This window comes from Camelus bactrianus, chromosome 32, assembly GCF_048773025.1.
Source record: "Camelus bactrianus isolate YW-2024 breed Bactrian camel chromosome 32, ASM4877302v1, whole genome shotgun sequence".
NCBI lineage: Eukaryota > Metazoa > Chordata > Mammalia > Artiodactyla > Camelidae > Camelus > Camelus bactrianus.
The window spans coordinates 5,733,330-5,743,373 of record NC_133570.1 but is presented as its reverse complement, the minus strand read 5'-3'; the positions used below and the strand labels follow the sequence as shown (position 1 = coordinate 5,743,373).

The window sequence follows — 10,044 nt, the reverse complement described above, 5'->3', positions numbered from 1 at the left end:
CTAGAATTTCAGGTGCTGGAGGAGGGCAGGATTACAGAGTGGAGGTTCTTGGGGATGGAGGAGTACAGCGCTGGCCTGAAGTGGACACTCAGGTCCAGGAGGGCTTCTCAGCTGGCCGCACTGGCTGGCTGGCAGGCTTTTCAACAAACTTGTGTTTTCAGTAAATAGAAGTCAGAAAACTGCTTTCCATCTTCTCCCAGGAAGACTTCCGGGGCCCCTTGGGCACTTGTCACAGGAGGGCTGGGTTAGTTGAAGCGTTCTGTCCCCACTGCCCTGAGGACAGCGGACATGGTCACAGAACAGACGCGCCTGTGCCCGCGGCGCAGACGCCACCATTGTTAACGTCTTCTGTTTGCTCCGAATCTGCTTTCACTCTTAACAAAGGAGTAAAGCCCTGCATGTTTGGGCCCCTCTGTCTCCAATCACTAAACTCCAGCCTGTAGCTTCTCAGCTTATTTATAAACTTTGCACATATTTATATATCCAAGAAATAGATCTGATACTGTTTTGCGCGTAAAGAAGTTAACTCTATCATAATACCTACCTTTCTGCAGTGTGCTTTTTTGGGTTTTTTTGTTTGTTTTTATGTTTTTGAGATCTATCCAAGTTAATGTGTAGAGATCCAGTGTATGCCTTTTCCTCCCACATGAGATTCCACCCTAGGTCCTGTACCATACTTGTCAAAACCAAATTAAAGGTCTAACCTTTGTTTCCAGTGTTTGCAAATGCAAACCAGGCAGCTATAAACGTCCTTGGGCTAATTACTCCAGGGCAGTGTTTTTTCAAATTGCCTGAGGCATGAATGGGTCATGAAATCAAATTATTTTTAAATGATCTGAGACAGAATAATTTGTAATAAGTACCTTACTATTCCTTGGTGAAGCTTTTGTTTTGCGTGCATGTAGACTTGATAGGGAGGTAAAATTGTTTTTCTTATCAAGGATCGCAGTGAAAACAAGGTTTAACACACACTCCTCTCCCAGCAGCTCTACCCAAGAGAAAAGAAATGTATGGCCACACAAAAGCATGTACACAAATGTATATACAAGGTCTATCACAACAGCCAGAAGCTGGAAACAGCCCAAACGTCCATCAACAGATGAACGGAAAAATGAAATGTGGTCCAGCCGTGAAACAGAGAATGATTGCACCGTAGTAAGGACTAAAGTCCTGACACATTTTCCAACATAGATGAACCTTGAAAACAAGTTGCCCGATGGAAGAGGCCAGACACAAAAGGACCACATATTGTCCAATTCCATTGATATGAAATGTCCGGGATAGACAAATCCATAGAGACAGAAAGCAGATTAGTGGTTGTCTGGGGCTGGGGGCAGGAATGCAGACTGACTGCTTCGCGGGTGCGGATTTCCTTTCGGGGCGATGACAATGTTCTGGAACTAGACAGTGATGGTAGCTTCACAACACTGAATTTACTGAAAGCCGCTGGACTGTATGCTTTAAAACGGTTTAAATGATGAATTTTATGTTATGTGAATTTTACTTCAATTAAAAAAAAAAAAAGGAAAGCCACTCCTCTAAGGCACACTAAGAGCAGAATTGACTTGTTTGGCTTGTTTGTTTTTTAAAGTTTGAATTAGATACCTACAGTTAAAGTCAAGTGGTTTGCCCACTTCACTTGGAAAATGGGAAGCACTGGCCCCATTTCATACACATTTCCTCCTTGTGGTGACAGTGGCAGAGATGAGCAGCAGTTGTCCCCTGGAATGAGGTCTCCATTTCACTGTGGTCCCCACCGCTCCCTAATGTCTCATAGCGAGTCCCATTTATTGCTTATGTTCCCCCTCCGGCCCATGCACTCCTCTGAGTATGTGCACCCCTGCTGTACAGTTTTGGGCTCCATGTAGGTGTGAATGGGGGCTCAGCCTCACAGCTGAGCACCCTTGTGCAGGCTACAACCTGCAAAACTGTACCTGGGCAGCCCTGATGAAGAGGAAGAGGACAGATGATTTCCAGTCCCAATGACTACGCTGTTTCCTGAGGTGGAGCAGGTCTCAGCCAGACGTGGGGAGAAAAGCAGACTTGGGAGCTTGAGGGGAAGGTGGGATCAGAGCCCAGGCACAGCCAGCGAGCAGAGGAAAGGGGAACTTGCTGTGGGCATTCATCCCAGTGCCCAGTGGAGCAAGCTCGAACTCGCCAGCTCTGCGTCCAGCGAGCAACATCTTGAGTTCCTGGGTTTCTGTCCTTGGAGCTGTCAGCTCTGACCATGACCCCGAATCAGATTAGCAGCCTCCTCCCAACTCACATGCTCTGGGTCAGAGTCTGCGGAGACCAGCCATTTGGAAAAACCCATCTGCGGCCTGATGCACTAAATTCAGCTTCGGGGACCAGCTTGGATGAGGGAGGGGCCAGTGGGAGGGGAGGGGTGACCTGCAGCAGGGGGCTCCGGGGTGAGAAACGCCCAGGGTGAAGATGTGGGGTGCGAGAGAGTGCTGGTTATAGAATTCTCTGTGCTTTTTAAATATTAAAAAAATAAAGTCCTCTCCCCCAGATGCCAAAGATGCAACTGTGGAGAGAGGTTTCCCCAGACCCCTGCCTCTAATGGGGACAAGCAGGCAGGACCAGCTCCAAACTCTGCAGGGCCCAGTGCAAAGTGAAAATGAAGGATCCTTTTCTCAAAAATTAAGAATTTCAAGACGGTGACCACAGAGCTTTAAACCAAGCGCGGGGCCCTCCTGAGCGCCGGGCCCTGTGTGACTGTCCAGGCTCCGCCTCGCCCCCCTGATCTCTCACCTTTATTCTTTCTGGTCCTTGCTTGTTTCCTTGCCTTTCCGCCCAGCAAGACTGTGCTTTCCCCGAGGGCCCAACTTTCCTGCTTTTCCCCTGATGGTCTAGCACAGCGCCCTGGGCAGAGGAAGGCTGCTCTAATTGCTAAACTTAATTGTTAACAGAGAAGAAGTCAGCTTCAAAAATCACAGCTCCTCACATAAAGTGCTATAATTTAAAAAAATACATAAAAACAGAAAATAACCAGTGCTGGTGAAGATGTGGAAAAATTGGAACCCTCATACTTTGCTGGTGGAAATGTAAAATGGTGCAACTGCTGTGGAAGATGGTTTGGTAGTTCCTCAAAATGTTAAACATAGGTGACCGTGTGACTAGCAATTCTGCTGCTACGTATTAAACCCCAGAGAAATGAAAACACGTCCACACCAAAATGTGAATGTTCACAACACCATGAGTCACAAGAGCCAAAAGATGGTGACAACCCAAGTGTCCAACAGTGGATGAATGGATAAACAGAATGTGGTCCATCCATACAATGGAATATTACCCAGCCATAAAGAGGAATGAAGTTCTGATAGATACTATGACATGGATGACCTGTGAAAATGTGATGCTGAGTGAAAGAAGCCAGTCACCAAAGGCCATATATTCTATGATTCTAGTTATAGAAAAAGCCCAGAGCAGGCAAGTCTTCAGAGACAGGAAGCAGATCGGTGGTTGTCAGGGGCTGGGGGAGGGGAGGAGGGAGGGGAACTGTTAATAGGTACAGTAAGAAAATGGCCTGGAAATAGATAATGGTGACCACTGTGCCATCTTGCACATGTACTAAATGTCGTCAGTGGTAAATGTTAAGTATATTTTATCACAGTAAAAACAAAAAAAAATCTTTAAAAGCAGTGTGGTACCCCTGAATTGGATCTTGGCACAGAAAAAGGATTTAGTGGAAAAACTGGTGAAATACAATAAAAGTTGGAGTTTCATTGCCACTGATGAGCCAGCGGAGGTTTCTTAGCTGTGACAAAGGTACCACGAGGGTGTGAGATGTTAACACATGGGGAAGCTGGGTGAGGGTTCATGGCAACCCCCTCCACCACTGGGCAACTTCTCTCTAAATCCAGAATGGTGCCAGAATAAAACACGTCTTTAAAAAAAATCATACATGCCTTCTGGAAAAGGGCAAGCTTGGTCTCCAGAAGGTTCTTTCATCAGCTGAGGGCCCGCATTTGGGTTCGGATTTGCAAATTAGGGAGCTGGAGCTGACCCTTTGGCATGGGAGAGGGAGGAGAATCTGGAGCTCCCAGTCTGGGAGAGGAGGGGCGAGGCGAAGAGAGGGCCAGGGGTGAGGGGTGGGAGAGGAGCCTGGGCTAGAATAGGGTGGTGCTGGTGAAAACTCCTTGCTGGGGAAGCTCTGAGGCCTTTGGAGAACAGGAATGCCCAAGACAGAGGCTGCAAACAGATGACCCACAGGCTGAAGTCTGCCCCAGAGATGTGTTATATTGACCTTGCTTTTGTAAAAGGAATTGAGTCAATCTATAAAAAGCAGTCAATCTCACATTAAGATGGGAATCACCACCTTCTTTGGAAACATCTGAAGATCTGCCAACTCAAGACGACCTTCCCATCAACTATACGTCAATTAAAAAAAAAAAAAAAAAAAAAGACCAGCTTCCTGCATGGCCTCTGGTTGCCATTTACCCTCAAGCTTGCACCATATTCTGTTTCTAAGGAACAGAAAGACTTCTCTGCACTATGTCAAAGTGGAAAAGTAAGAGAGAAACCAAGATTCTACTTAATAAAACTGAAAAAGGAAAAAAAAAAAAAAGAGAGAGAGACACGCCAAGAGCATTCTCTTATTTTTCTTACACCCGGCCAGCTTCACTCACTTCTGATACCTACCTGCTTGCTGGAAGCCCTTATGTTCAAGAACTCAAGTCTAATATCTGACCTGTAGCCTTCGCTGCGATGTCAGCACGCCCTGAAGTTTTCCCTCTCCCAGGTTGGGGTCAAACACACACGTGTCCTTCTTGGGTGTGGATCCTGGTTCTGCGCCTTACTAGCTGGGTGGTCTTGGGCAAGTTGTTTAACCTCTCTGTGTCTCAGTTTTCCCAGCTGTAAAGTGGGCATGACATTGTACCTACCTTTTAGGGGTTTTATGAGGATTAAGTGATGGAGCTTGTGCAAATCATGCAGACCTGTGCCTGGAACAGAACAAACAGGGCAGAGAAAATTCCAGGGGGTCACAAGTGCTGTGAAGATAACCGAGTGGGGGTGACTGCAAGAAACCCCACATTCAGTACTTGCTGAGAAGGAGAGGACATGTGAGCTGAGAGAGGAATGAAAAGTAACCAGCTGGGAACTGAGTGGAAGGAACAGCATGTCAGGCAGAAGGAACAGTCTGTGCAAAGGTTCAGAGGCAAGAAAGAGCTTGGCTTGCCCAAGGACCAGGAGGAAGAAAGGTAATGTGGCTGAAGCAGAGCAACTGAGGGTCAGACTTGAGACTGAAAGACAGGCAGAGGCCCTGTAGCCAAGGGGAGGTGTTTGGGTTTGATGACCCTGGTTGCTGTGGGAGGGTTTTCAGCAGCCAGACATCAGAATCCAATTGATGAAGGGACAAGTGGACCTGGGAGCAAACGAGCCCAGCCCATAGCCTCTACTTTGAGTTCCACAATCCCTGTCGCAACCAGCCTTCCCCAAGCCTGGCTGTTCTCACTCCCTGAGTGTTTAATCCTCCACCCTCCAAAACCAGACAGGAAGTCCTGAGGTGGTGCTCAGGGCAGTGACCCCCAAGGAAGGGCAGCACAAGGGATGCAAAGTGATGTGGATGAAGGTTGCAAGGTACCCCCCACAAGAGATTCACGTTAAATCCTTGGAACCCGAGAGGGGGACTGCATTTGGAAAAAGGATTTTTGCACATGGGATTCAGAATCACACCAGTCGGAAATCCAATGACAAGTGTCCTTATAAGAGAAAGGCAGAGGGAGATTTGAGACACACAGGGGAGCAGACCATGTGATGGCCAAGGCAGAGACAGGACGGATGCTGCCATGAGCCAAGGAACGCTGGGAGCCAGCACGAGCTGGAAGAGGCAGGAGAGATCCTCTCCCAGAGCCGTCAGAGCGAGCATGGCTACGCCTGATGTGGGACTTCTGGCCTCCCGATCTGTGAGAGAGTAAGTTTCTGTTGTTTTATGGCACCCAGTTTGTGGTCATTTAATACAGGCCCCTCTTCTCGACGGCCCCCCCACGTTTGCAGGCAGGAGGTTCAGTCTTTCCTTCCATCCTTGCAACACATCCCCTTTTACTGCTGAGGACTTCACCCTGGCCCAGATAGGGGAAGAGAGATGGAGAACTCACTTACAGCTTTCTCAACATGTCTCCTGCCTGAATTTAGCTCAGCTGTGTAGCTTGCTGAGTTTTCACAGCATTTAAACATTTTTATTTACTTTTATTGTGGAATGGTAAGCACAGCAAAAGAGACCAGATCACATAATGCCCCACGACTTTTCCTTCCCTCCTTCTGGGGGCTCGGCTGTGGAGTCTTGGCTGTGTGGCATAGGGTAAATCAATTAACCTCTCTGAGCTTTGGATTCCTTAATTTTAAAATGGGGAGGTCACAACTTTCTGGCACAAATCACATTTTGACTGCTCAGGTTTGTATCTGTTTAGCATCAGTAAGGAAACTGCACAATTTTTAATAGGAAAACAAATAAAATGGGGAGAAAACCCGTTGTTGTGAGGATTAGATGAGGACAGATGCTAAGCACCTGCTGTCTCTCCGATTCCACCTGAAACCCCATCCTGGGCACAAGCACACTCTTGCTGTGGGACCCAGTTCTTATGCTCATAATGGCTCCTTCAGGGAGGGAGCCAGAAGGTCCTGGACAGACAAGATGCTCAGGGCAGGTCCAAGCCCCTGAGGGCAACAGGGGACCCAGCTGGCTGCAGTCTGGGTCTCAGGCCTCAGTTTATTTGGCAGGAAAACAGGCACATGGCTGACAAGCAGCTAGTATATGCAGTGTGTTGGCACCAGTAGTTAAATACTGAAATGCTGCTTCTCTACCAGCTGGTAAGGCCCCTGCCCCAGCCCCGTCCTGGCATTCCAGACCTCCACACAGTCCAGCAAGTAAGACCAGCCACCACGAAGGCCCCCGCACCCAGTCCTAGGCCTCTCATCTGATCGAGCTGTTCTGTGGGTAATATTTCTTGGTGCCATGGGGCTGGGGTGGGTGTGGGGTGTCCTGTCCCTGATGGAAAAGGACAGGTGACTTTTGCTGGGTCTCAGTTTTCCTGGGAGGCACAGAAGTCCCAGGGATTTAGAGGAGACAGGTCTCTATTACCCTGTACAAGCCCCGTGGAGACTGACAGATGTGAATGTCTGCGCTGGGGGGTCGTGGGGACATGAAGGGGACAGATGGGGGCTCCCGGACAGTGGGGGGAGGCCCTGAACTGCCCAAAGTCTCCCCACAACTGCACCGGGCAGGGCCGGAGGAGAGCTAGTCTGATGGAAAAACCTAACCAGACGATGAGGCGGACAGCTCAGGAAGAGGTCAGAGGTCAGGGGTCAGAGGTAGTATACTTTATTGACCGGGTTCTCCCGGCATCTTGCAACACCCCCCGGCCAAGCCAGACCCGGGCTTTGCCAGCGTCCCGCCCACCGGGCAAGGAAGAGAACGCATCTCCCAAACATCCAAAGGGCCTCAGAACAGCAGAGCGTGGGGCGGATGTGGGGATGGGGCTGCCAGCAGGGGGAGGGGAGGGAGGGGCGTCGGGGGCAAGGCAGGGTGAAGGGTCAAGCGGGGTGCTGGGCCGGGGACACCCCAGGCTCCGCCAGGCCTGGCCAGCCCCTCACTCCCCCAGTTAAGGTTCATAGTGGTTCACAGTGAGACTGGCTGAGATTTGGAGGCGGTGGGCAGGCAGGCGTCCACTCCCCGCCCCGCCTCGGCCCGACTCACAAAACTGGGAAGACGGAGAGACAGGAAGCCTCCTCCCCAGTGTCCCCTTCTGGGACAGGAAAGCCCCTTCTCTCCAGGGCCAAAGGGTAGAGGCCTACCTCTCCCCTGACATCCCCCAGGCCCTTAGGAAGGGTCATTCACTCCCGGCTCTGAAGTTTCTAGAACTTCTCAGTGAATTGCCCATCATTACTCCCAATTAGAAAAATGTTTTTGAAATCTAGGAGTTGATTGGGGCCCATCAAACCAAACAGTAAAAAACCTGGTTAAGATCTTGGTTTAAAAAGGTAGCTCTACCTTCACTTAGAAACCGTGGGAGACCAGATGGACAGACCAGCAGCATCTCCACTGCCCAGCCTGGAGGGTTGGCTCATGGCAGCAGGGGGCCGGGTGGTGGCCGGGGGAACAGGGTGGGAACCAGGGGCAAGATGCAGGAAGCTGTGACACGTGAGACACGGCAGGTGGCCCTCCGGTACCGTGGGCCTGGGCTTGGAGGGCAGCGGGGGGGCCCCCCAGGGCACATTTGCCAGGCAGGCGCCGGGGCCTCTGCCCCACCGGGAGAGGCAGGGCCCAGGTCAGGCATTGTGGCTGCCGTTGCCCGGGGGCTCCGGGTGGCCGGCTGTGTAGTCCGAGGCAGGCTCGAGCCCCAGCATCTGGCGCTGCACCAGCTTGGCATAGAGGCCGCCCTGGGCCAGCAGCTGCTGGTGGGTGCCCTGCTGCACCACGCGGCCCTTGTCCAGCACCACGATGAGGTGCGCCCGCTCCACCGTGCTCAGCCGGTGCGCGATGATGAGCACCGTGTGCTTCTGCAGGTTGCCGTGGATGGCCTGCTGGATCTGGGGAAACAGGAGTGGCCCGCCTCACAGGGAGGCCGCCTCGGCCACCCGCCGCCCTGCCCGGTCCTGGCTTGGTTCCCAGATCTCCCACGTCCTAGGGCTGCTCAGCCTCTCTGAGGCGTCCTCGTGTGTAAAGCGAGGGCTTGCACAGGATCTGCTCCCTGGGGTTTTCTTCCACGGGAGACAGAGCTCCAAGCCTGGCACCAAGGCAGCACTCAGAGGGTGACAGAGGGGCCCCCAACCTGGTAGTCTTCTCTTCCTGCTCCTTCCTCTAACTTTGGCCTTGGTTAATGGCCTCACCTTAGCCCCAAAGCTCATGCTGACCAAACCAGGCATCACCTGCAGTTCCTCATCCTGCCTTCATCACCCGAATCCATCCCAACGGCAAAGATCGCAGACCCCAGCTTCCCAGGGTATCTCGTCCTGTTCCCTCCGTACAACGCTGCCATCATTACTTCTCGCCTGGATGCCTGCAACTTCCCTGCCCTGCGCCCTTCCATTCCCCATGTGGGTTTAATATTTTTAATCAGTTCTTGTTGAACTCCTGCTCCCAGCCCTCCAGAAGCTTCTTGTTCCATTTAGAATAAAATCCAAATTCCTGGGGGAAGTTTTAGGGCCGTAAAACTTTTCTGCAGAACATGACATTCTGCATTTGTCAGAATCTAGAATGCACGGCACAAACAGTGACCCCCTATCGGGAACTGTGGCCCCGAATTAGTAATGATGCATTCATACTGGCCCGTTGGTCGGAACAAAGGCACCGCTAACGCAAGATGTTAGTAACAGATGACACGGTGGGGGGGGGGATGAGGGGGGATACCAGAACTCTCTGTACTTTCTGCTTAATATTCTTTCAACCTAAAGCCTAGTCTAAAAAAGATAAAATCTATTAATGAAAAACAAAATCCAAACTCCTTCCTAGGGCCTGAGGAGCTGGTGTCCCTTATGACTGTCCTTGCTTCACTCTGCTCGGCCCCCAGCCACCAGCTGCGCTGACCTTCGGGCTTGGCTGTGGACCTGCTCGGGGCCTTTGCACCTGCGGCCCCTCTTCCTGGGTGGGACGTTCTTACCCGGATCCCCGGAGCTCCTTCCCTTTCTGGTCTCAGCTTGACAACCCTGGCTCTTTTGGTGTGAGCTGCAAGCTTCCTGGCCTGTGTGACCCTATCCAAACCCTGCACTAAGACGGCCACACTCCAGCGGGACTTCGGTACAAGGCCTTATCCCTAAGGATGACCCCAGCCCCTAAATGCTCGGCACTGCTGAGAGCATTGACTGTTCCAGCCAACATGTGACGGCGGGCCCCTGAGCTCCCTTTCTGAGAGCATTTACCAAAAAGGGCTTGTAACTGTAAATCCTTCCTCTGTCCCTTGGAGATATATATGCAAATCTCCTAAAACTCAGGAATGTCTTTCATAAGGACCTGACCGCCATTCCTTTGAAGTGGAGTCATCGGGAAGGACAGTGCATTTCCCAGTGGGAGGACAGAATCCTAACTCCAAGTGTTGCCCGCTG

At 51.1% G+C, this 10,044-nt stretch overlaps 1 protein-coding gene across 3 annotated transcripts in view; it reads right to left on the bottom strand.

The window, feature by feature from the left end:
• Window positions 1-7,308: 7,308 nt before the first annotated feature.
• The window catches only part of ABCB9 (ATP binding cassette subfamily B member 9), a 34,639-nt gene continuing 31,903 nt past the window's right edge, over window positions 7,309-10,044 (bottom strand). For all 3 annotated transcript variants that reach the window (XM_045506462.2, XM_074356162.1, XM_074356160.1), the window contains exon 12: window positions 7,309-8,532. In XM_045506462.2, the coding sequence (XP_045362418.2) occupies window positions 8,272-8,532 (261 nt within the window). In that variant the 3' untranslated portion in view covers window positions 7,309-8,271. The remainder of the gene's footprint in view (window positions 8,533-10,044) is intronic.